Source organism: Periplaneta americana, chromosome 15 (genome assembly GCF_040183065.1).
Source record: "Periplaneta americana isolate PAMFEO1 chromosome 15, P.americana_PAMFEO1_priV1, whole genome shotgun sequence".
Lineage (NCBI taxonomy): Eukaryota > Metazoa > Arthropoda > Insecta > Blattodea > Blattidae > Periplaneta > Periplaneta americana.
The window spans coordinates 180986622-181013834 of record NC_091131.1 but is presented as its reverse complement, the minus strand read 5'-3'; the positions used below and the strand labels follow the sequence as shown (position 1 = coordinate 181013834).

The window sequence follows — 27213 nt, the reverse complement described above, 5'->3', positions numbered from 1 at the left end:
TAATTCACAATTAATATAACTCTTAGGCACTCGAACAAATCACAGATTTAAAATAATGCACTGCAAGAACACAATCACATTCATGAGCTAGCATGCTAAGCGTATTGTTGCTTCGCGCCTGCAAAGAAACCGATCACGAGAGCGGCAACTCGCCCGGCCTACACTGCACGATGGAAACAGAAGGGAGCGGGGGACAGGACAGCATGCGCAGTTGTGCGACAGGACAGCATGCGCGGAACGATCACAGGCTACCTCACGTAGCAAGCGGTTTCTCCAGCGATGCCGCCTTGACAACTTGTTTCTTTTTGTGAGCAGAGAGCGCATATAAATCTAACAATTGCTTTAATTTTAATTACTATGGTAAAACTAATAATACAAAATTATTACATTATGTTATATTATAAACTTTTTCTTTTGTAATTTCCTTGGGCTACCGCTGGTAGCCCCGGTAGTCCGCAAAATACGCCCCTGCCTCATCTCATCATATTGTACTGGTGTGTTGTAAAATCTGCCTCCAGGAAAAGCGCCAATGCTTCTTCTTCATCATAGCATCATGTAACAGAGCTGCTAGTTGATGCCAATGTCCAGCTTTTTCTAATTTTGAAAGCTCTAGTAGATGTTTTATTCATCTCCTCTTAAAGCCTAGCATGGTGTTCACTGCCAGACTCGCAATACTTCATTTTTGCAGCAAATGTTAAACTTTCCGCACTTTCTGCAGATTTTCTTACATTTTCAATTTTTCTACGCTTAGACTTACTACTGTTCACCCCAAACTCTGCCTGTGGTCTTCTTCTTTTCTGTAGAGTAGGTTTCACAACATTTAAACCACATACAAACTCTTAATCTAACCACTGCTCATTGTTTTTAAAAAATCTATCACTCATCCTGTTCGATTTATCGAGTCTGCAAAACAAATTACTGAAAAAACGGGAAAAATGTCTTTCTAACAATTTAATTTGATCGTAGGTGTCTTCTATACCGATTTTTTTAAAAGAAACTGCAATACTACATCTTTCTGTTTTTCTCTACCGCTTTTTTCCTTCTATAAATCATCTAACAATTCCTTCCTTTTGCAACGGTACTCCATTCTGAAACCAAAATAAATGACGAAGAATTTGTTAATTTTAACTTTTCTAACTATTTGATAGCCAAATTGAACATAGTTTTGCTTTAGAGAAGAAATTAACTAATACTGATAATATTCGTATTTTTGACGATTAATTTGAAATACGCCAATAAATATATTTATCTAAATCTTATCAAAAGGGGCAAGTATGGGCAGTTTTACCTTTCGAGATCATTAAGTAAACATGTGAGACTACACATTGGTCGAGGAAATAACACAGGGCAACGTGAGGCAATTTTTGTTAGTCTGCATAAAGACCGAACTTAAGGAATCACAAAATCAAATTGTACATAATATGGTTGGCGGCCAGGTAGCTCAGTTGGTAGAGCAACTGGCTACGGACTGGAAGGTCTGGGGTTCGATCTCAAGTAGTGACAGAATTTTTTCTCGTTGCCAAACTTTCAGAACGGTCCCAAGGTTCACTCAGTCTCCTATAAAATTGAGTACCAGGTCTTTCCCGGGGGTAAAAGGTGGTCAGAGTGTGGTGCCGACCACACCACCTCATTCTAGTGCCGAGGTCATGGAAAGCATGGGGCTCTACCTCCATGCCCCCAAAGTGCCATCATGGCATGTTACAGGGATACCTTTTTTTTTTTACATAATATGGTTACATGTCCTTAGCCAAGCATAATATACTTAATCATTAGAATAATAACAACGTACTCTTAATTCAAAAACATAACTCTAGCAATCTATAATAACACTTACCTGAAAATCAACCATAGAAGCACAAAAAATAATACCGGTAACTGAAATTCTGATTGAAAAACACACAGCCACAACACAGCAAAAACGACACTTGATGCACTGGCTTCAAAGGTTCGAATACAACTGCATAGAATTAGACCTGCTACGAGGGTGGCTGTTTTATGACCGACAGACCTTGGAGATAGTTGGGGTATGTTGTAAAGACCATAAAATTAAAAATGGAAGAATTATTTTTGACCAGCTTTTGAGTCTCTTGGAAACACTGTGCAATGTGGCGACAATTAAGCATTGTGGTCACATTTTCCATTTATTTTATTTCTTTTTAGTAGGTTATTTTGCGATCCTGTATCAACATCTTAGGTTATTTAGTATCTAAATGAGGTGAAGGTGATAATGCCAATGAAATGAGTCTGGAGTCCGGCACCGATAGTTACCCAGCATTTGCTCACTTTCCCTCTAATTACTTATCTTTTATTATAAACCATGAAGTCATTACGACATAAATATGGAATTTATTATTAGTGAAGCTACAAGATCTCGTACAATTAGTTAACACAAAATGAACACTTTCAGGAATATCTGGTTTACTAAAAAATATTCTTTTAAATATACATATAAGCATGGATCAATAAAACAACCACAATGAAAATTTAACTATTGGATTATTAAAATGTGTGTTACAAATGTAACATCAATAGGTTATAGAGAATAACCAAAGTCCATATTATAAAATATGATGCCATGGTTAAATGCAAAAACTAATAAAGGATTTTCTTGATAGTAACGGTGTATATGTCATAAGTGTGTAGAACAGTTTTAATGGTTAGGTCTACTCAAAACAGTTAACATAATTTAAAACTAAGGTACACAGTGTATAATATAAATATCCTGAGTATCTTCATCAATATGCAATCTGGTTGTACATGCTATGTTACGTAACGTGATCGTGTTGTTTCATTTTGGATGATAAATTTGAGGAGAAATCATGCAACCACAATAAGGGAAGATTTTTAGAAAAATTTTAAGTATGAATACATGAACCGTGAAAGGGAGCGAAACTTGTTGCCCGATGAAACAGGTTAACTGTTCCTTGACTGTAGATACGGGTTTGTTTACATGCGCGTAAAAGTAGTCATGTTCAGCTGTGAAGAGGGATAAGCAGAGACAACAGATTTTTGCATAATGGCATGAAGTGTGGATTGAATATCATAATTTATAATAATGTAGGGGAGTCGGTAGACAAATTAATTAACCATTTTAGCTTGGACTTAAAGACTGAAATATAATAATTATTTAAACATGTGCTTCAGAAAATTGAAAAATATGAGTTAAATTATTCATATTGTTTGTAAATTTAAATGACTTATTCAACACAGCAAATATTGTACAGATAAATGCTAATAATGTTAATGCACTCACAGATAGGGTTAAAACAACGAGTTACTTCAAGGATATAAAAAGTAGGCCTACTGATTGCGGTGTAACATTTCTTACTTTGAAAGAAATAGTTCTGAAACAATCAGAAATAGTTGAAACGTATCTGGGTTCCTTGTGAATCTGTTTAATAAATTGATGTATAAAACCTTTATTATCATTATTTTGACGCCTAATGGGTAATAAAGGGTTATTTTTTCGCGTAAGCAATCTCTTACCCTTTATACGAAATTATTGCGATTATATCTTACAACTAATTAGAGAAAAAACGCAAAATATAATATTTTTATCACGATTTTTTTTCTAAATTAATACGGAATTCTGTGGTCTCTAGCCTATGTTGTGAGTTACTCGTCGCAATTGATAAAGCATCATCAAGTAACGAATTTTAAAAAAGTTCCTCGTAGACTGCAACACAAAGCAAGTAAATAGCGAACAACTAAGGCACAGTAATTCAACGGGGCACGACCCACGCCGCTTTCTTTGTACATAGTAGAGGAACTTTAGAACATAGTTAACCTAAAACCACTCGCCTCTTTTCCATCGGGCACTAAGTTTCGCTTCCTGATATAATTAGTGGCAATAATGTGTTTGTGGCGCTATCAACACTAAATAACGTAAGCTGATAGCAATGAGAAAGGAGAGCAATTTTGATGTGTGTCATCTGTGAGTTTGAAGAAAATAAACTCATTTATAAGATAGGAACAGATGCATTATAGGGGCCACCCATCGTACATTATATGAGTAGCTTAATATCAAAGACGGACATCTGACCTCAATAGAAATTTAGATAGCTGTGGTTTTTTTATACAACTTTTCATGCTCTTTCCAGTTATAGTGAAACCATATGCAAACTATAACACTACATTTATAGAAAAAATTGTGTTAAATATTACAAAGAACATTGTGAATTAAAAAATTGCCTCTAGATCAAAACTATGGAGATGACAGATGTTCGTCTTTGATATTAAGCTACTCATATGCAAAAAAAAAAAAAAAAAAAAAAAAAGTCAGCGTAAGTAGGTTCGATTAGCGTTTTTAGCATTCGATATTCGAAAGCATTAAATGCTACCAAATTAAAAATAAAATAAAATAATTTAAACAGTTTGTTACTACTGATGTGATTTTAGTCAGTTTGTATTATATTTTTGGTCCAGGGAAAATATATTTTACCATTACTGCCGTTATTTCCATTTTGAAGTAGGCTACAAGTCAACAATATAAACCAGACTGTTAATTTAGAAGTTGGCAACATATTTTATGTCGATTATAACAACAACCTGCTAAGAAACAGAGGATGGGAAGTACACCCTTAGACAAAAAAAATGACCGGGCTCCAGATTCTATGTCCGATTCGGAAGACTTCGGGTGGATTCGTCAGAGCATGATATACACGCAGACGAATTTCTTCTGCCGTAAATGTTTCCAACACTCCACTGTCACTACTATATGATGATTATATAACATGCTTCTTAAAGGGAAGATACATCATCTCTCTCCCATAGCGCAGTCGGTAGCATTGTGGTCTTGTATTCGAAAGGTTTCGAGTTCGAATCTCAGTCTATACTTTGTTTTTTTCATTCGCATTTTTTACTTCTTGTATACTGATAATAACCTGTATTGTGAAATATTTAACAGAAAGTTAAATATTTACAAAGGGCAAATTAGATACATAATAGCAATCCCTTCCTTTGTATCTTGTATTTAAAGAGACTAAACGAAATCTTCTCGGATAGAAATAAACAAAAATAAACCTTAAGTAAAAGAAATCCTTCTTGGATAGGAATAAACAAACATAATCCTTTTCTGTGTATTAAACAAAATAAAGAAATACATCTCGGAGACCAATAAACAAAAATCAAAATAGACAAAACATTCAACACCGGGTATGTAATCCCTCCGCATCTATAACCGCCTGCATCCTACGGGGTATGGATGCGATCAGGCGTCTCAGGTACTGTCGACGTGAAGATACACGATCCCAAGCGTCCTCGATAATGTTCCAGAGTGCATCTTTTGTGGTCGGCCGACGTGGTATTGTAATTATCATCGCGTTCACAGTTTTCTTCACCTCCGACCACACATTTTCTAGGACATTCAGATCTGGTGAACGCGGAGGCCATGCTATCAGTCTGATATATGGCCTCTCTGAAAATCATCTCATGTCCTCGACACATGTGTGAACACGATGATTATCCTGTTGAAATATATCATCATCATCATCATCATCATCATATATCATCCGTACAGAGGGAAGCATAACATTTTCCAATAAGACCTTGTATTGTTGGGCATTAAGATTTCCGTCGAGCCGCCATAGAACACCTAGACCGTCACTGGACATCCAGCTCCAACATGGAACAGATGCATGGCCACTGCGAAAGTGAGTTGTCACATGCGTAGGATCATATCGGGATCCCCGTGAATGGTGGACTATTTGCCGCCCGTAATTGTCAGAGGAAAAAGTAACTTCGTCTGAAAATATTACCTTATTTCAATCGAAATTAACATTTTCCTCTGCAAATGCAAGGCGGAATAATCTGTGATCATCAGTAATGCACTCCCATTTTAATTGCATTAGCGACTGTACTGCCATCTCGTGTTCGTTTACGGCGGATGTGTGGCGATCCTGGCAACCAATTTTAACATAGGAATGAACAATCTATATATGATCTGGGCTATTACAAAGCAAGTATGTAACGGCACTGTTTAAGAGTGTAGCCTATATCTGGAATGCATTGGGTTTGTCTTTAACATTATTCATCTCGTTTTTGCAATACTATTAACATTATGATGATGATGATTATTATTATTATTATTATATTATTATTATTATTATTATTATTATTATTATTATTATTATTATTATTATTATTCTCGTGTTTGTATTACTGTGAATAGTATAAACTGCTAACAACTGCCGAAATGAGGTTCATGAGAAAAACAGCTGGATACTTCCTTCTCGACCATCATCGGAACGTAGATATTCTGAAGGAATTAAAGATTGACTCTATTGTCCATTATCTGCAGCAATACAGGCTTCAGTGCCAGACAGATGTCAAGAGGAGGATCGCTCTAGATGGCCCAGGCAGGTTTTGTCGTATGTCCCAAGAGGTCGAAGAAATTTAGGACGACCTAGGAAACGCTGGCAAGAGACCGTAACAGATCCACTGGCGTCTAACACTTGAAGACTGATGATGATGATGATGATGAATAGTATTATTGTTATTATTCTCGTTGTTGCAATACTATTATTATTATTATTATTATTATTATTATTATTATTACTACTACTACTACTACTACTACTACTACTACTACTACTACTACTACTACTACTACTACTACTACTACTACTACTACTACTACTAATACTAATTTTAGTAACTGAACAATACTCCTTATGGAAAAGGGAGAAGATCCAAGAACTGAGCATCTGTTTTAATTCAAGTGTAATTAGGAAGAAGTCTCCGATATTAATGAACGTTTTTGTTTAATTTGACAACTAATCCCAACTCCTGTGCACGTTAATAAATGTATCATTCGTTTCCAGCTAGAGAAAAAAATAAAACGAAACTAATATATATACTTATACGGGAGGCGGATACGAACCCGGGTTTTCTGCGTGTGAAGTCAGAGTTTTACCACGGAGCTATGGCACATATACAGTTCAAACCGTTGTTTGCCGATATAAGAGTATGTTCTTGGATCTCGCTGGTTTCGTCCTTGCTACTCTGATTTTAGTCCTGTGTATCAGGCGCACAGCCGAATGGAACTTAGACAAATTTACGCTTCAAGAGTCCGGTCATTTTTTTTGTCTAAGAGTGTACATGAGGAGATTCATTGTGTGTCTGATGATGATTCTCATAGAAGAGTCGATATAATTGCCATCAATAGAAGAACCCAGAAAGCGATGGTCTTAGACCCTACGATTTGCTTCGAAATAGGTTGGAAGTATTTATATTTCAAACTTTTTGTCACACTGAAATTCATGAAAAGATACGTATATCTTCCCGTCTTAAAGGAATTTTACGTACATTCTGTAAGTCAGCCGTGGCGAGAACGTGACTCGCGAGACATTGTGGCTCGCAGTGATAGCTGTGCATTTCGCTTCTAACCTCTACGCCAACCCCCACCCTCTCACTCCCTGGAGTCAAACTCCGTTCCGTTTGTATTTGTCTCTGACCTGCGAGTGGCATATGTCTCTCTCGAAACCATGTACGAAAGTTCCAAGTAGGATGGGAGGACGCATTTTTTTGCTGTCAATATGATGAGAATATTAAATGTATGATTTGTTCACAAGTATTACGAGGAAAACGGTTGTATAACATAAAACGGCATTATACTACATGTTACTGATAAAACATTAAAAAGTTAAGTGTTATTGTTGTTGTTGTTGTTGTTGTTGTTGTTGTTGTTGTCGTCGTCGTCGTCGTCGTCGTCGTCGTCGTCGTCGTCGTCGTCATCATCATCTCTGTACGTCGACCCTTTTTCAGCAGATGTACGAATAATGCGGTTAGCTCTTCAATTTGAACTCACTGATTTACTATGTGATGTCAAATGAAAGCTAGATGTAAGGACTTGACAAATGTTGAACTTTCAAATTTTTGCCAAAAAATAAATATCCAAAGCTTCGTTCTATCGCTTGCTCTGTTGAAGCCATGTTCGCTACAACTTACGTTTGTGAAAAATTATTTTCAACAATTAAAATAGTAAAAACCAAATTTAGATCACGACTGACAGACAAATACCTTCGTGATCAACTACGACTGACAGTAAGTGACATAATTCCTGATTTTGAAACTTTGTCACGGAGACATTTTGAAGACAGTTAATTTTAGTTTGTGATATTGTTCATTTTGGAAATATAAAAATTGGAGATTTATCCTTCGAAGAGGTGGAAAAATTCAAATATCTTGGAGCAACAGTAACAAATGTAAATGACACTCAGGAGGAAATTAAACGCAGAATAAATATGAGAAATGCCTGTTATTATTCGGTGAGAAACTTTTATCATCTAGTCTGCTGTCAAAAAATCTGAAAGTTAGAATTTATAAAACAGTTATATTACCGGTTGTTCTATATGGTTGTGAAGCTTGGACTCTCCTTTTGAGAGAGGAACAGAGATTAAGGGTGTTTGAGAATAAAGTTTTTAGGAAAATATTTGGGGCTAAGAGGGATGAAGTTACAGGAGAATGGAGAAAGTTACACAACGCAGAGCTGCACGCATTGTATTCTTCACCTGACATAATTAGGAACATTAAATCCAGACGCTTGAGATGGGCAGGGCATGTAGCACGTATGGGCGAATCTAGAAATGCATATAGAGTGTTAGTTGGGAGGCCGGCGGGAAAAAGACTTTTGGGGAGGACGAGACGTAGATGGGAAGATAATATTAAAATGGATTTGAGAAGGGTGAGATATGATGGTAGAGACTGGATTAATCTTGCTCAGGATAGGGATCAATGGCGGGCTTATGTGAGGGCGGCAATGGACCTCCGGGTTCCTTAAAAGCCAATAAGTAAGTAAGTAAGTGTATTGTTCATTTCTTTCTTGTTACACGTACTAAACATTAGTTTGTAGTCTTGTACTGTATAAAATTATATTTAAGTGCTTGACGTAAGGAAAATGAAAATCCGTTAATAAGTCAGACAGTTGCTTCACTTCCCCTTCGTGTGTCCGTCTCCTTCCATAGGTGCTATGCACGTTGCAGGTTACACAGTGGTTCGGCGCACGATTACATTTTCGCCACCGCTGCTATAAGTAATGCAAACACAAAATAAGAACAAGGTACTAACTGCACCTTTTACAGAATAAAGAAGAGCTTGAAAAGGGGATGAATACTAGCGCTAACCGAACACGGAATGAAACATAAGATAGGCTGTTGTGGGATGAATGACCAGGCAAGCCATCTCCAGAGATGTAGGTCCGGGTTTTACACGCAGAATACTAACGATGCCGTTAATTCATTTCCTATCTAGGTTAGAGGATAAATAACAGGGGGATTTTTGGTTACTGTGCAGAAAATATACGTCCGGAACGAGACAAGTGACTATTGTATGCTGTTGGACAGGTGATAATAGGCCTATAACATATTTGAATGTATTTTCTTGTTTGTCGATCATTTTATAATGAAATGTGTAAGTTCTGATGGGCTGCTGCGTACTAATATTAACTGCAGTAGCAGTGGAGGGCTCTTATTGTTTTGAATGCAGAGACAGTTGGTGAAAGAATGAAACTTAATGCTTCAGTTTAAATAGAAACTTAAAGATTAATATCACTTACGAGTAGAGTTCGGATTTTTATGTAATATTGATTCTAAAATGATGTATATAAATATATAACTAAAAAGCTCAAAACATTTTCTATATCAAAATTCTCCCTTTTCATTTTCGTATCTCTTGATTCTTCCTTACGCAAGCTGGACATTAAGACTTAATATGCAAGCTTAATAATGAACTGATGGTGTGGCTGTGTTTTCTTTGGGATATGGGATTGAAATTGAAGTAACAATATGTATACTTATTACTAATTTCGGAAGCTTCCTAGTAGCTGGTTCTCGTTGCATAAGCCATCAAGTCAGCCATTGTTGTATATTCATAAAAAGATGTATATTTTCTCTGGACCAAAAATATTTTACAAACTGACTAAAATCACATCTAGTAACAAACTATTAAAATTCTTTTCAGGAGAAACATTAAAAAAATTAGGCGTTACATAAATCCTGATATGAATCCGAAAATTAACCTACAACAAAACTTTTATGTGGAAAATGAAGATACTATGTGCTACGTTAGACTTTAATCTCTGAGTATTATGATCAGGGAAAGGATTTATATGTAAATACATATTTACTTATAAAGCTAATATAATTTATATTTTGCATTATCTTTATGTTTCACAATGTGTAGGGTTGAAAAATCCTACTTTTATTTTCCATATTTTTCCATATTTTAGAGTTTAGTACATATTTTCGTTAATTTCCATATATTTTCCATATTTCATATAAAACAGTCCATATTATATTAGGTTTAACAATAAAACAAAACAAAATTCCATTAACTTTTAAAAATACATTTCAACAATAGAGATTTAAACACATGTTCAGTAATCCCTTTAACATCAGAGTTATTTGAAAATTAGCAGTCCTATCAACAATGGGAAAGTAAGTTACAAAACTGTATTAATTTAATTTAAAATTTTTAACAGACTTCAGTTGTGCAGCTCAACAGTTAAATGCCAGTCAGAGTACACATAGGTTCAGTTTTGTAAATCATACTATAAAGACGGTAAATATGCCAAAAGTACGTCATTCAGTCAATTTAAAATCAAAACTAATAAGTTACATTTCAGAATTTAAAGAAGATGGTTTATCAACTGACAATAAAATATTATTTTGTAATTTGTGTCAGTGTGCAGTATCATCTACACAAAAGTTCCTGGTGCAACAACACATTACAACTAGTAAACATCAGGCCAACAAACAACTAAATTCCAAGCAGAGACAATTGTTTTTAACACAACCAACAACATCGAATGTAAGATCTGAGTTTAACATCGACCTGTGCCGTTCTCTCATCTCTGCTGATATTCCTCTCTACAAACTAAAGAATAAGGTCTTCAGGGAATTCCTTGAAAAATATACTCAACATACAATCCCGGATGAGTCAACACTTAGGAAGACGTATGCTCCATCCATCTACGATGAGACAATACAGAAGATAAGAGATGAAATTAAAGATAGTTCAATTTGGGTTTCCATTGATGAGACTCCCGACAAAGAAGGTAGACTTGTTGGTAATGTAGTTATCGGTTTGTTAAGTGAACAATATTCTGAACGAATTCTTTTACATTGTGATGTTCTAGAAAAGTGCAATAACAAAACTATAGTTAAACTGTTCAACGAAGCTATGGGTATCCTGTGGCCAAAGGGTATTATGTACGATAATGTGTTATTCTTTATTAGCGATGCTGCCCCTTATATGGTCAAAGCTGGACAAGCATTATCTGTTGTATATCCTAAATTGACTCATTTTACTTGTGTGGCGCATGCATTTCATCGTGTGGCAGAAGTGGTCAGAGACAATTTCCCTAAAGTAGATTTGTTGATTTCATCAGTGAAAAAAGTATTTCTCAAAGCTCCCAGTAGAGTTAACGTGTTGAAAGAAATGTACCCTGAAATTCCATTGCCACCAAAGCCAATTTTAACTAGATGGGGTACATGATTAGAAGCAGTTGAATATTATGCCGAACATATAGACTCTATTAACAATGTTCTCCTTGCATTGGACTCTGAAGATGCAGTCTCAATTGATACTGCGAAAACAGTTACCTGTGACATAAGTGTGAAGAATGACTTAGCTCACATTCAGCATACATTTTCATGCATCATAAAAACGCTCAAAAGTCTCCAAAATAGGCACCTTTCACTATCTGAAAGTTTTGAAATTATAAATAGTACTGTGGAACAACTGAATCGTGGTAGAGGTAAAGTTGCAGATGCAGTAAGAGCTAAGGTGGACACTGTACTTTCAAAAAACCCTGGATATGAAGAACTACAAAAGGTTGTTGCTGTGATGAGTGGTGAATCAACAGTGAAGATTAACTTGGACTTATCCCCAGCAGACATTGTGAAATTGAATTATGTACCAGTTACTTCTTGTGACGTCGAACGCTCTTTTAGTCAGTATAAATCTATCCTCAGAGACAATAGAAGAAGATTCACTTTTCAGCACTTGAAAGAAATGTTTGTAACCTATTGTTATGGTAACAGACAATAAAAATTGTGTTTTGTTGAAACTACATTGGAAGATAAGGTACGTCCATTATATTTTTTGTTTAGTTTGATTAAAATGTACCAATATTTAACGTACATAGTCATTTTTTTATAATTTTAAGTCCATATTTAATTCCATATTTTGGTAAAAATCCATATTTAATTCCATATTTTGGTAAAAATAACTACATATATATTTACATATTTCATATATTTTTAGTCCATATAAATCCGTTCCCTGATTATGATAATAATAAATCTCTTTTATTAAACCCTTTTATACTCGTATTATGACGGTCTTTCCCCAGTCATTGGGAGATCATTTTAGGTGAATTAAAGGCAAAGCTTTCATTTTATTAGAGTGTAATTATTTTCTTTTTTCAGAAAGTAAAAGAATTTAATTTGTGACGGTTTTCCACAAAAACTTAAAATTATGGGAAAATGAAAAATGGTGATTTTTGAGTTGTGATTATTTTATTCCAAGGCAACGATTTGTCACCAACAGATGTTTATAACGGTCATTATGAAAATTGTTTATAATTTACATTATCGTTATTTTAAATGTTATGTATTATTATTATTATTATTATTATTATTATTATCATCATATTACAGTATTATTTATTTTTATAATGTAGTCTTATGGCCGAATCCAGAAATGCATATAGTGTGTTAGTTGGGAAACCGGAAGGAATAAGACCTTTGGGGAGCCCGAGACGTAGACGAGATGAATTTGAGGGAGGTGGGATATGGTAGAGACTGGATTAATTTTGCTCAGGATAGGGATCGATGGCGGGCTTATGCGAAGACGGCAATGAACCTCCGGGTTCTTTAAAAGCCATAAGTAGGTAAGGTATTTATTTATTAATATTGTACTGTTTTAATAGAACATATTCTTGAATATCCGTATAAAATCTTTGAATCGTAATTTTTTCACAGTTATCTAATTTTTAACAAATTTCAACCTGTTTAATTTTGTATAATAAAAAATACTTGTGTTATTATTACACTTACATTAAAAGTTTAAATTAAAGATATGAACTGTCAAATGCACAAAACGTTAAACGAACGTTTCACAATAAAGTCAGAACCAGGGGCGTATACTGGTTAAAGGGTTTGGGCTACCGCAGACCCTATTATTACACAAAATATATCTAACAATTACTTTAATTTTAATTACTATGGTAAAACTAATAATACAAAATTATTACATTATGTTATATTATAAACTTTTTCTTTTGTAATTTCCTTGGGCTACCGCCGGTAGCCCCGGTAGCCCGCAAAATACGCCCCTGGTCAGAACTCTAACTAACGAACGGGTGAATACCACTCTTAAGATTAATTTAAAATCGGCAATGCACAATATTTAACATCTGCACTGTAAAACTGACAAAACAAGTTTTTCAATATGTTTCACAAGAAGTTAGATTTCATATTGTGTTGGCTTTATTTTATTAGGCTATAGGTCTCTTTGTAATAAAGATAGCATGATTATAATTCGTACGTGCCGCGGCATCAAGCACAGGGATTATATTGAACAAGGATTAGGAGGGCTATGTCTTATGTCGATGTAGATTTTGTTACTCTGGCAGTGAAAAATTAGACAAAAGAAAACGATTATGGATACAAAAATTACTCAAATCTAAATATGCCATTTTTTTAAGTTCAAGGGGGGGGGTTAAAATCCCGTAACCCCCTCTTACGTACGGCCGTGTTAGGACCTGATGATGCTCGACATAAGTGAAGACGTTAGTTCAAATGATATAAAATTGTATTAAACATGAGTTATTGACGGAAATAAAAACTTGTAAGTAAGATTATTTAAGTTATCGGAACCACAATGTCATCAAACTATGACTCATTCATTCATTCATTGTTCTGTCCAAGGGCAGATCTTTCACTGCAAACCCAGCTTTCTCCAATCGTTCCTATTTTCTGCCTTACTCTTAGTCTCCACATATGATCCACATATCTTAATGTCGTCTATCATCTGATATCTTCTTCTGCCCCAAACTCTTCTCCCGTTCACTATTCCTTCCAGTACATCCTTTAGCAGACAGTTTGTTCTCAGCTAGTGACCCAACCAATTCCTTTTTCTTTTCCTGATCAGTTTCAGTATCATTCTTTCTTCACCCACTCTTTCCAAACCAACTTCATTTCTTATACTGTTTGTCCACTTCACACGCTCCATTCTTCTCATATCCACATTTGAAATGGTTCTATTCACTTCTCTTCACTTCGTCGTAATGTCCATGTTTCTGCCTCGTACAATGCCATTTCCATATAAAGCACTTCACTAGTCTCTTCCTTAGTTATTTTTCCAGGGATCCGCAGAATATGCTCCTTTTTCTATTCAAAGCTTCCTGAGCCATTATTATCCTGCTTTTGACCTCGTGGCAGCAGTTCATGTTACTACTTATAGTACACTCCAAGTATTTGAAGCTGTTCACTTACTGTACTGCCTCATTTAGAATTTGAAAGTTTACCTTTTCTATTTTTCTTCATCGATATTTTAAATTTTGTGTTTTGTTGTTATTATTATTATTATTATTATTATTATTATTGTTATTATTATTATTATGTTGGGTATTATTTATTAATATTGTACTATTCTAATAGAACATAGTCATGAATATCTTTATAAAATCTCTATAACGTGATTTTTTCATAGTCAATTGTTAACAAATTTCAACTTCTGTTTAATTTTGTATAATAAAAATACTTGTGTCATTATTATACTTACATAAGAAGTTTATACTGTATTAAAGATATGAACCGTCAAATGCACAAAATGTTAAACGAACTTTTTATAATAACTAAGGAACGGATGAATACCGCTCTGAAAATGATTTTAAAATCGACAATGCACAATATTTAACGTCTGCACTGCAGAACTGTCAAAACAACCTTTTCAGCATGTTTAACGAGTTAAATTTCATACTGTGTCGGATTCATTTTATTACAAGGTCGGTACTAGGCGGTATAATAAGTATAGCATTGTTATAATTCGAACGTGCCGAAGCATCAAGCACAGGGATTATATTGAAGGAGGGGTAGGAGGACTGTACCTTATGTCGATGTAGTTTTTGTTACTCTGACGTGAGAAATTTGAGGGAAAACGATTATGGATTAAAAATACTCAAATCTAAATATGTTTTTTTTTTAGTTTAAAGGGGGTTCGAACCCCCTCCACTCTTTGCGTATGTCTCTGTTAGGACCTGATAATAATCACATCAGTGAAAACGTTAGCTCAAATATAAATTTGTATTAAACATAAGTTATGAAGGAAATAAAAACTTGTAAGTAAAATTATTTAAGCTAACGGAACCACAAAGTTAATCAAGCTTTGATTAAAGAGTGTTTATTGGCATAATGGAAGCGAGAGGATTACAGGATGGTGACTGGGAAGGTAAATTGAATGTAGGAAGAAAATTTCAATTGTAGTATAACAATCAGGCACAGGGAGATGATATATCTGTATATATAATTTGAACTGGTAATGGAAATTACGGGAAAACGGCTGAACGGATTTCAATAAATGACCCCTCATTTTGAAGATTGGAACCCAAAGTTTTAAAAAAAAAAGTTTTCAGTGAAATTTCAATTTTCCTACATCATTTTCCTATTTTCCAAAATCCATCTTTCGTCAGTTTTGAGAACTAATTAATTGCATATCAGAATAAAACAAAACACACACTACAATAAACAATAGACTATTACACGGAGGCCATGACCTACAGGATTGCTGACATAGAGTTCAGATGGCTCAGATTATTTCACATCATAATTCAATATGTCTATCTTTATTTGTGTAATTTTTTGATAATTTATAAAAAATAATTTACAGGTCTGATTCTCTAGTCTTAGTCTGTAGTTTTCTGGGTACAGCTGTGTATTGGATATTAAGAACTACAAGAATAAGAATGTTTTATGACATTATTACCATTAAAATGAAATATTATTATAGTTAATGCAACACATAATGATATACTGATGATATGAAAGTGAATCCTTTTGGGGCTTTAACTAAGTAGACGCAGAGAGAATATTTTATATTAGATCTTCATTTTTATAATTTACAGAGTAACGGCTATATATGTTACTGAAAACTATAAAACTTACGTAAGGTAACTATATTGTTATTAAAATTGAAATACTTTTATAGTTATTAATCAAGTAGTGTGGGTCTTTTTCATATACAGTATTTAATGGCAGTGTGGTATAGATATGTATAATTATGATGTCTGATTCTCTAATTTTCCTTGGTAGTAATTGAGTCATGCTTCCTATTTTAGCTGCATCTTTAAACTGCATAAAAATTAATTTAATACTTCTTTGGTTTAATAGATTAGATTTGTGATCGCTGCCAAACATATTTTGTTGTAGGGAAAATAGAATGCCATTTCACTTCTTGCTACCGTGATGAGTAAGTTTATTTTCCGCAACCAGCAACGAATGAAACACTGAAAGTGCTAACGATTTATGATGGACAATTTTATTTAGGGCGCATATAAGATTCTACAACTCTGACATATCATTCGCCTCATTTTCCGCATCTCAGCAATAGATTCCTCACAACAGCCTATATTACAGAAAATATACGGGCTAACATTCATTGTTACACAAATTAATCCAGCAGTATTTGGTAGATCAGTATTGTCTGGAGGAAGCGCAAAAATTACAATTCCTAAGAAAAGACCAAAAGATATTACTTACTGGTAAAATAAGAGGCCTACAAGATTTTATAGTCTTTTGATTGATCACCTCAGCAAGATCTCTTAGTGGGAAAAAGTGATTCTGCCCTCTACATTTCAGGGTAGTTCACGAAACATGCAGCAGCTATACCAAGATGTTAAGTCTTTTGTTCAAAGCATGACAAACCTTACATTTTCTTAAGTTTCACCTACAATCTGCAATGACCTGACATAGCTACTGCATTACTCCCACATGAAAAACTCGCTTATCGTCCTGACATTGTTACTTGCGATTTCGCATTGAAACTCAAGAACTGGAGACGGATAAGTTCAAGAAAAAGTATTTGGTATAAAAAGAAACATTCAGAGGCAGTATGTTTCACTATTATGGAAGCAAATAACTTTCAAAATGTCAAGTATTCTTCACTGAAAATAAATCTGAAAAAATTTTATTTGAACATCTCACGAACTTAGTTTGCGGCAGCATTTGCTGCACAAGCCACTAGTTTACATTTAAACCCGTGTAATGCTGTTTTACATTGACGACGTGCACTCTCGGGTGGAAAATACATTTCTTACAACTTCGCAACGTGGCGAAGGGTCGACGACTGCACAGGACTGGCTTTATTCCGCTGCAGTGCTGCAGTCTCGAGTTATCACGGCACTGCAGCTGCTTGCACCACGAATCGATTATTTGGGAGGGGGGGGTGCTGTGTAATTGTGCGCCAATGCGATATTAGGATGACACATATCTATTCAAAAATCTGTTTTCTATTTATCAGCCTCAACTTTAAAATCTTGCGCTATTTTACATGATTTCATGCAGTCAAAATAAAACTGGAGTTTTTGTTCAGAGGTTCTGCAGTAATACGGAGGTTTGAGGGACACTGGGACTGAGTTTTGAAGCTTTTAATGTTTTCGATTAATTTATTTCAAATTCGGCAGGTTTGTTGTGTCTGTACATTTAAATAACAGTACCAAATTTCATCAAGTTTTATTCATTAATTACTAAGAGTGCTATGCATAGACATTTCGCTAGCCCGCGCTACGAATGTGCTAAACTAGCCCCGGCTATCGACTGATTACTTGTACAGGATTCATATCATATCCTATTGCTAACACTGATTTATGAATACGAAAAACGTTAGTTCGCTGATCATACACTGGAAGTCCGCGCTAAGAATGTCTATGAATATGACCCATAGACATTAATTTTCATTTATTTTAATAATATTAAATTAATATTCAATATGACTCGGTTAAGAGAGAAGTTTTATATGATATTCTTATTGAATTTGGTATTCTCAAGAAACTAGTTCGATTAATTAAAATGTGCCTCAGTAAAACTTACGGCAGAGTCCGTATAGGCCAGCTTCTGTCCGATGCTTTTCCAATTCACTGCGGGCTAAAGCACTGTCACCTTTACTTTTTAACTTTGCTCTAGAATATGCCATTAGAAAAGTTCAGGATAACAGAGAGGGTTTGGAATTGAATGGGATACATCAGCTTCTTGTCTATGCGGATGACGTGAATATGTTAGGATAAAATCCAGAAACTATTAGGGAAAACACGGAAATTTTATTTGAGAAAGTAAAGAGATAGGTTTGGAAGTAAATTCAGAAAGAAAAAAAAAGTATATGATTATGTACGAAATGGAAATATAAAAATTGGAGGTGGAAAAATTCAAATATCTTGGAGCAACAGTAACAAAATATAAATGATACTCGGGAGGAAATTAAACGCAGAATAAATATGGGAAATGCCTGTTATTATTCGGTTGAAAAGCTTTTGTCATCTAGTCTGCTGTCAAAAAATCAGAAAGTTAGAATTTATAATACCGGTTGTTCTGTATGGTTGTGAAACTTGGACTCTCACTTTGTGAGAGGAATAGATGTTAAGGGTGTTTGAGAACAAGGTTCTTAGGAAAATATTTTGGGCAAAGAGGAATGAAGTTACAGGAAAATGGAGAAAGTTACACAACACAGAACTGCACGCATTGTATTCTTCACCTGACGTATTTAGGAATATTAAATCCAGACGTTTGGGATGGGCAGAGCATTTAGCATGTGTGAGCGAATCCAGAAATGCATATAGAGTGTTATTTAGGAGGCCAGAGGGAATAAGACTTTTGGGGAGGCGGAGACGTAGATGGAAGGATAATATAAAAATGGATTTGATGGAGGTGGGATATGAAGATAGAGACTGGCTTAATCTTGCACAGAATAAAGACCGATGGCGGGCTTATGTGAGGGCGGCAATGAACCTGCGGGTTCCTTAAAAGCCATTTGTAAATAAGTAAGTAATTTTAAATTATGCGTAAATTCAAAATATAGTTCTAGCTGATGGCTTCAGAATTGTTTGTGCTTTTAAACATTTTCTGTGAGGGACTTACATTCCATGATAAAGAAAACTGCGTATGGATTTTTAAATTTGAGAATTGGTTCACGAGATAAATATTTTCTTACAAATAATAATTTTTGCTTAATAATTTTCTTTAATTTTTTTAAAGTTAAAAATTCATGTCATGAAAAGTTTTCGGTAAAGAACTCATTCCATACACAGCTTTGTGTATTGGACTAAGCTGGTATTATTGCAAAGTTTCATGTAAATCGGAGCAAACGGAAGCCTTCAACATAAATGATCGCATTAAGTTATGCAACTCCTGAAATAATAGCCGTTCTATGTTGACCAAAGCCCTAGTTTTGAGAAAACTTTATTTTTAGTGGGTGTGGTAGGTTTAAGAGAGCTGCGCGTAGCATCTTAAAAATGGTCACCAGAGCTTTAAAATTTGTAGGTGGGGATTAAATATAGGACAGAATGTTAAACAAATTATGTTGTTGTTTAGTCAACTGTTCGAAGACAGGTTTGAACCTCACAAGTGACACCAACAAAGCACTGAGGCAACTAGACCAGGAGATAATGGGGTAGGGTGGTCAGTTACTTTTCCCCTCCATTGCAAACATCGCCGACTAGCTGCATATTACACTAGACAGACTTCAGATGCATACAAACAATTATTTTTCCTCTGACACATATCGTCAAGTGAGATGTACTGCCTGATAATAGATAGGCTATACATATCAGCCAGAACTTCAATCAGAGGATATAAACAATTGAAGAGTTCGCGGGAAAAACGATGAATGTCACAGTTTTGTTAAGGTTGATGTCATTATCTAATTCAATGGATCACTGCGAAATTTAATGTTGTTCTTATGAAAAATGGCAAAAAGGAGAATTATCACCACGAATACAGTAATTTTTCCTTTATTTTCTATAGAAACAGCACTACATCTTGCAGTTATAGACTCAATTAGATCATTATGTAATCCTTAACAGAAATGTGAAATTCATCGTTTTTCCCGCGAGCTCTTCAATTGTATAAGATAATTATTTATGGAAAGAAACAAAAATGTTTATTTTTACTATTTTGGCCAAAAATTCAGTCCTAGTGTCCCTCAAGGAAGAGTTTTCATGAAGATCCTAAATAAAAAATAGTGCAATAAGTAGTTAAAATATTTTGTATATTTGTTTCATTTCAGTAAGAAATCTTTACCAATATTCCTCTCATAAAACTAGAAAAATTTGTACGGAAGTGTGTTTAAAAATATCCTAATTTAGTTTACCCTCGAGCATATGGATGCTAGAGCCCGATAAAATGTTAAAGAAAAGAACATCCAAATTGGCTACTCGGAGGAGACTTTTTTAGAAAACGAGAACGAAAGGGCTGAGATTCCCGCATGCTTTACTATAAATCATTCCACATTAAGAAAAAGTCATTGGTTTCATGGACCTTGCAGAGCACATTGTGGAAGCTGTGGCAGGCAGGCGTTTCTGTGCCAACTGATCATTTGATCGAACAGCCCTATATGCTCAATGCGTTTTTCTTAACGTGGAATAAGTCTATAGCAATCAGTAAAAAAAATGAGCTTCTCCACCATTCCTGACAGACTTTACGTGAGATAAAAGTTTTTGAGCCTATCAAAAGTTGTTGCTTTGTCAGCTGTCCGAAGACAGGTCTGAATCTCATAAGTGACACCAATAAGTCATCACTCATGAAGCAACTAAGCCGGAAGATAATTGGGTAGGTGACCAATTTCTTTTCCCCTCCATTGCATACATTGCCGACTAGCTACATATTACATTAATCAGACTTCAGAATTATATGATACAAACAATTGTTCTTCCTCTGGCACGTATTGTCAAGTGAGATGTACTGTCTGATAATAGATGTACATATCAGCCAGAACCTCAATCAGAGGTACTATCAAAAGTGGCTGGGAATATTTCAGCCTTAATTCTGCAGTAGCCAACGACTGGACAAGAAGTGTATGGTTACAGAAATAAGAGAATTGATAACTTGAGTTGTCAAACGAAAAGACGAATAAAGGATTATGAGAATAAATAAATAGGTCTATACAAATCAGTTTGCTATTATATCACTGTCCCTATAGCACTGATGAATTCTTAGAGTTGCTCTATCTTAGATCTTGTCTTCAAGATAATTCAGAGTAGTTAGATGAGGAGTCTATTCTACAATTTTACAAGTATTTGGTTTACACACTGCAAATGGTCCTTTTAGCTGAAGTTGGCTCAGCCTATAGTTTTCTAAAATTAAGTTCCAGATTTTGTGTATTTGTATTTAATATTATAGTCATTTATTATATTTAATACAGCACTGACGAAAACGAAAATAATGGCTTTTAAAGGAAAGGACCCAGTGAACTCAAAAATTGTAGTTGATGTTAAAATTTTCAAGCAGACGTCACATTTTAACAGTCCAGGTTACAATGTTTATTATAAGAAGGGTATACATGCAGATGGGGCTCATTGCAATTTTACGAAAAATTGGTTTATTGGCTCCGTCTATAGCATTTTCAGAGGACTTTCATTTAACATAAAGTGAACTGGAAAAAAAAAAAAAAAAAAAAAAAAAAGACTAACAGCGATTAGATCATTTAAAAAAACACTGAAATTTAAGGGGACCTGGTAAGCCAAAAAATCTTGAATTTTTCATTTTTCATTTATCTTTCAGATGACCCATGATTTAAGTTTGTATCTTATTCCTAAGTATGTTTTTTTTTTTTTTTTTTTCGGTTTAAATGAACAGTGACATTTAAGTGGGCGTGTCCATAGGCGGAGAGAGAACCATTTCCTTGGGGAGGCAAAGGAAGACATAATTAATTACCTCCTCCTCCGTTATAGCTTGACCGTGGTACAGTATATTGGAATATGATCAGTTAATAAAGGTATTTTCGGGGGGAGGGGCATGTTTTTTACAGTGTTACATCCATATCGGCGATGTTTCAAACCGAGTTGTATAGGGCTTGAACTGTAGGTCTGCTACAAATTATAATAGGGCATAACTTAAAACAATCTCCCTCTTTTTCTCTCTCGTGCAGAAACACATGCATACATCAATAAAACTACGTAACAGTGCTAACAGAAATATTTTTATATGAAGCTTACCTTCCGAAGATATATGAAATGTAATTTCTAATAATTATTTTATTTAATCTCATTTTTTAAGTTTACACATTATACTGGGATCACTTTTCTTTTTCCTGCATTGTCGTGCAGTATGTTATTCATACATTTCGAAGTGGTGGCCTCAACAACTGCAGACTTCAAAGACAATAGTATAGGCTGTTACGAAAGAAACATTACAGTGCTTCCATTCCTCAAATGAGGTAGTATAGGAATTCTTATACATTCAGAAATTTAAAATAAATACAGTATTATAGTCCAGGCACATGATCAGAAGACATTAATTCATCAATTTAAGCACAAAAACTTAATCATAAACAAAACAAAAAAAGATATTTTGAATTCAATAGAATAATAGAAAAAAAAAAAAAGAGATCAGACAAGTTGGGGGGGCAGTGGCCCCCATTACTCCGCCTATGGGCTTGTCTCCTGTTCATCTAGCGTACTACCACAGTCTACTATATACAGTCACGAAGCTTGAGTTTTGAGGGTGCTAGAAACAATAGACTGTGACGGTACTATTTTGTATTGCCTGTAATGAGGCGATATTAGCGATCCTAGTGGTGAGCAACTATCTAATGTTTGCATATTTACTACGTATTGAGCTTCGCGACTGTATATACTAGACTGTGATACTACTATGTTAGTTTCAAATTTTGCGCCTTATGTGCGAAATTTTTTCATTGTAGGGAATTTATGTGTATTGGCACACCTGGTTTACCGTCTGTGCTTTGTTTCGTAGCAACGGATTTGTTTACAGTGTTGTGATGTTATACACGTGCTGTACGGAGTTCTATTATTAATTGTGTTACGATACAGTTCAGTTGCATTATAGAGGTGCATTTTGTGATATTTTCTTACAATATGGGTTACAAAAGTAGCTTGAAAGTATTTAAGAAGAGAAGAAATGTTGGTAAACGTAAGAACTCTGTTAGTAAGGTGAATTCTAACCTACAACCCTCTAGCACACGTGGTCAGTGTGAATCTGTAAATAGTGGCTGTGCATCAGGAAAGAAACTTGAAGATTCTAAAATCAGATATGAAACCCTGAAACAAGAACACAGTGTTAGTGATACCAATGGGGTTATAGATGTTGGCATATTATCTAGTGTACTGCAAAATAATGTATTCTGTAAAGGCTGTGGCAAAGGTGGGATATCTCTTGAGGTAAAAAAGCACATTGGTCTTGCTGCAGAATTAGTTTTAAAATGTAAATACTGTGCGTATGATGTAAATTTTTACAACTCTTCATCTATTGATATTTCAAAGATAAACCCAATAACATGTAAACTCTACACAATAAATGTTAGACCATGTATGGCCTTAGGGCTATAGGAAAAGGTAAGACAGGTGGAGAGACTTTATGTGGCATTTTGAATTTGCCACCTCCAACCAGGTCTACTAGATATAACATAATAATTGGATCTGCGATTGAAAATGTTGCATTACATAACATGAAGGTTGCTGTGGAAGAAGCAGTTGCAGAAAATGATAATGTCAGAGGCATATCAGCTGCCTTTGATGGGACGTGGCAGAAAAGGGGCCACATTTCACTAAATGGCGTTGTGACGGCAACTAGTGTGGACACTGACAAGGTAATTGATGTTGCTATATTATCAAAACATTGTAGGTGTGAAGGTAGAACAACAAATAAACATGAAACCGATTGTGAATGTAATTACAGTGGGTCAAGTGGTGGAGTGGAGGTTGCAGGTGTGACGAACATTTTCAATCGGTCACTCAGTTGATATAATGTGAGATATGTGAAATATTTAGGAGATGGGACTCTAAGTCATTCAGTGCTGTTGAGGAATTGAAACCACATGGGAATGACGTACAAATTAGAAAATTAGAGTGCATAGGCCACATACAGAAGAGAATGGGCATTTTGAGGAGACTGAAAACCAGTGTGAAGGGACAAAAATTATCGGATGGTAAGGGTTTATTAGGAAAGGGGAGGCTAACTGACTCAGTTATAGACAAAATTCAAAACTATTACGGCATGGCCATAAGACTTCTATTTACTATTTTCCCGAAACACATAACCACAGTGGACCATATGACGATTCACCACTGTTATTCTCATCCCAACCGACACTTGAGACAGGCATTGACAAGAACCGAGTTCTGAATGGGAGAAGTGAAGGCTGATGGGTGGGGGAATACTGCTAGGCCACGAGGCCGCAAGAAATGTATCTCAGTTTCAGCTTTCCCAGTGCAACCATAAAACCCGGGGAAATGCAGAAGCCAGACACGGCATGAGTGATCCTGGCTTCAGGAACAAATTTTACTGCAAGACAGGTCTATATACATCACAAGGTTTTCTACTTCTACAACTCTATATGCTTCATTGAAAGAACTAATATAATAGCTATGATATATACGACTAAAAACCACTAAAATTTTGAGTTTAAGAAAACAAAGTGACTGAGGTCCAGCATCACTTGCCTCAGCCAATCAGCCGCCACTGTACAAATCTACCAACATGGAATTTCATCTCAGACTAAAACCTGTCTTGACCCTTTATACCCATTGGTGACTGCACATGATAAGGTCGCAGGGCAGATCTTGCCTCCTCTGCTATACCAGATAATGTTGTTGTTTTCTAATGCCAGGCGTTTGACAGTAAAGTCATTTGACCTCTCCCACTCCAATATTTTTCAAAGATATTATCATGGCCAGCCACTGAAGCACAGATTTTGAGGTGTTCCGAATCCATTTCTTGGTTTGAGTTGCACAATGGGCAGTTAGGGGACTGATATATTCCAATTCTATGCAGGTGTTTGGCCAAACAATCATGGCCTGTTGCCAATCTAAATGCAGCTACAGACGATTTTCGTGGTAAATCGGGAATTAACTGTGGATTTTGATGCAGAGAGTTCCATTTTTTTCCCTTGGGATTGTGTTATCAAATTTTGTTTGTTGAAGTCTAAGTATGTAGATTTAATAAATCTTTTAACTGAGTAATACGTAGATTTAGTAACAGATCTGTAAGTAGCAGTGCTGCTCTTCTTTGCTAAATCATCCGCATTCTCGTTTCCCAGGATTCCACAATGGGATGGTATCCATTGGGATACAATTCTTTTATTGAGTGGTATTAATTGGGAGAGCATTTTAGTTATTTCTGCTGTTTGAGATGAAGGTGTGTGTTTAGAGACGATTGATAGAATAGCTGCTTTGGAGTCTGACAATATAACTGCATTTTTAAATTTATTGATGTGGCATAGAAGATTCCTGAGACTTTCACTTATTGCAATGATTTCTCCATCAAAACTTGTTGTTCCATATCCAAGAGATCTATAAAGTGAGAAGAGACAGCATGTAACACCTGCACTGGCACCTTGTCCTCTGGAGATCAAGGATCCGTCGGTGTATAAATGAAGCCAGTTTTGTGGAGGGTACCTAATATTAATTGTCTCTAAAGACAATTGTTCCATTATTTCAGTGTTTATTTCTGATTTCAGTATTTCTTCTGTTAAATTTAAATTATATTCTATATTTAATAGAATTAAGGGGTTTGGTTTAATTTGTAAGTTTTCTTTTAAATTTGGGATATTGATTTTCTGTTTCAATTCTTGAAATTGTGGAGAATTTAGAAAAAATTCTGGTGGTGTACAGTGCAGATAATTATAATAAAGTCTGAGCATGGAACTGAATTTCAATAACTTAAAATGAGTAATCTTGATATCAATAATCATTATTTCATTAGTTTCAATATATTAAATTTGTGCAGCTCTGTTTATAAATATAACATAGTATTCTTTTTTAATGTTTAAACATACTTTTTTGTGCGTATTTTAGTGTATAACTAAAAATTTCCGAGTGGTAAATGATAATAGAGCATTGAAAGTGTGATGTGGTTGTTTTGCACAGAATTTCATACTGACGTGGCACAAAGACATACGTCCCAAGGGCCGCACCATGTGTTGGGACGTGTCAGATGTACAGAACAAGGCTGCAGTGAACTTATTCCCCTGTCATGGCATGCAGGGAAATCAGCTGTGGCGATACAATCCGGTGAGCTAATTGTGCCTTCGAATTCTATTTTATAATTGAATCAGGAATTTTCAAAAGGGACTAAGTCTGGAAAAGTAAATTTGAAGAAAAAGATATATAACAGTCCAAACATGTTGATACACAATTTAAATGTGTACATTCTAAAGGACTTCGTTCCTTTTAATGCTGAAATCCAAGAAGAGTGTATGGAGACCCAGAAATGGGCATAAACTCAATTTACAAAAAATATGGACTTGGTCCCTTTTTCAAATTCCTCATTCAATTCTTTCTGTCATATATGAGGAGCTCACAACCAGAGTGGATCAAGTCTACCAGTGGTCAGTTTGTGGATTAATGCAATCTCAGATGAAGAAAACTTAGATTTATTCATTGCCTTAACAAACTAAGTCAATAACTCATTTGTTACTCCAGAGAGGGCAGCATTTCCTATGGAAAGTGAAGGTTGCTAAGCATGAGTCAGGTACTTTTAAGACTCAATTTCTCAAAATTATTCCAGAAGGACTTGGTCCACTCTGGTTGTGAACCCTTCATATATTTTTACATTAATTTCTTTATTGACTACTAGAGTTCCACGAAAAATTTACTGGTCTCATTTCTTGCCCACGTCAAATGTAGCTCTATCAGTCATCATTTTCAACCATGAACGCATCATTGTAGGTAACGAATTCGGTGTTAAGAGATACTTCTGTCTCATACACAGAATTCTTTTAACTGCCAGACTCATAGAATCCATGATGGTTGGAATGACCATAACCAAATTTGTTACCAACTGACTTATCATCAAGCTACTTGTTTATATATTAATTAGTTCCTTCAGTCCTTCCTCTGTTCTTTACTTTGTTAGTTCACTTATTTATCTATCCATTAAGGTAAGATTAGAGACCTTGTATTACCAGTGTTAAATTCACCATCTTTAAGTACCCTTACCACAGAAAGTGTTACAGATATGTCTGTGAATATTTTAAACTGATTCT

The 27213-nt window shown here is 35.1% G+C and overlaps 1 protein-coding gene across 1 annotated transcript in view; it reads left to right on the top strand.

Annotated features, from left to right (window-relative positions):
* The window catches only part of LOC138715564 (uncharacterized), a 52851-nt gene extending 26320 nt beyond the window's left edge, over window positions 1-26531 (top strand). The window contains exon 3 of the mRNA XM_069848634.1: window positions 26096-26531. Coding sequence (XP_069704735.1) covers window positions 26096-26274 — 179 coding nt within the window. The 3' untranslated portion in view covers window positions 26275-26531. The remainder of the gene's footprint in view (window positions 1-26095) is intronic.
* The last annotated feature ends 682 nt before the right edge of the window (window positions 26532-27213 follow it).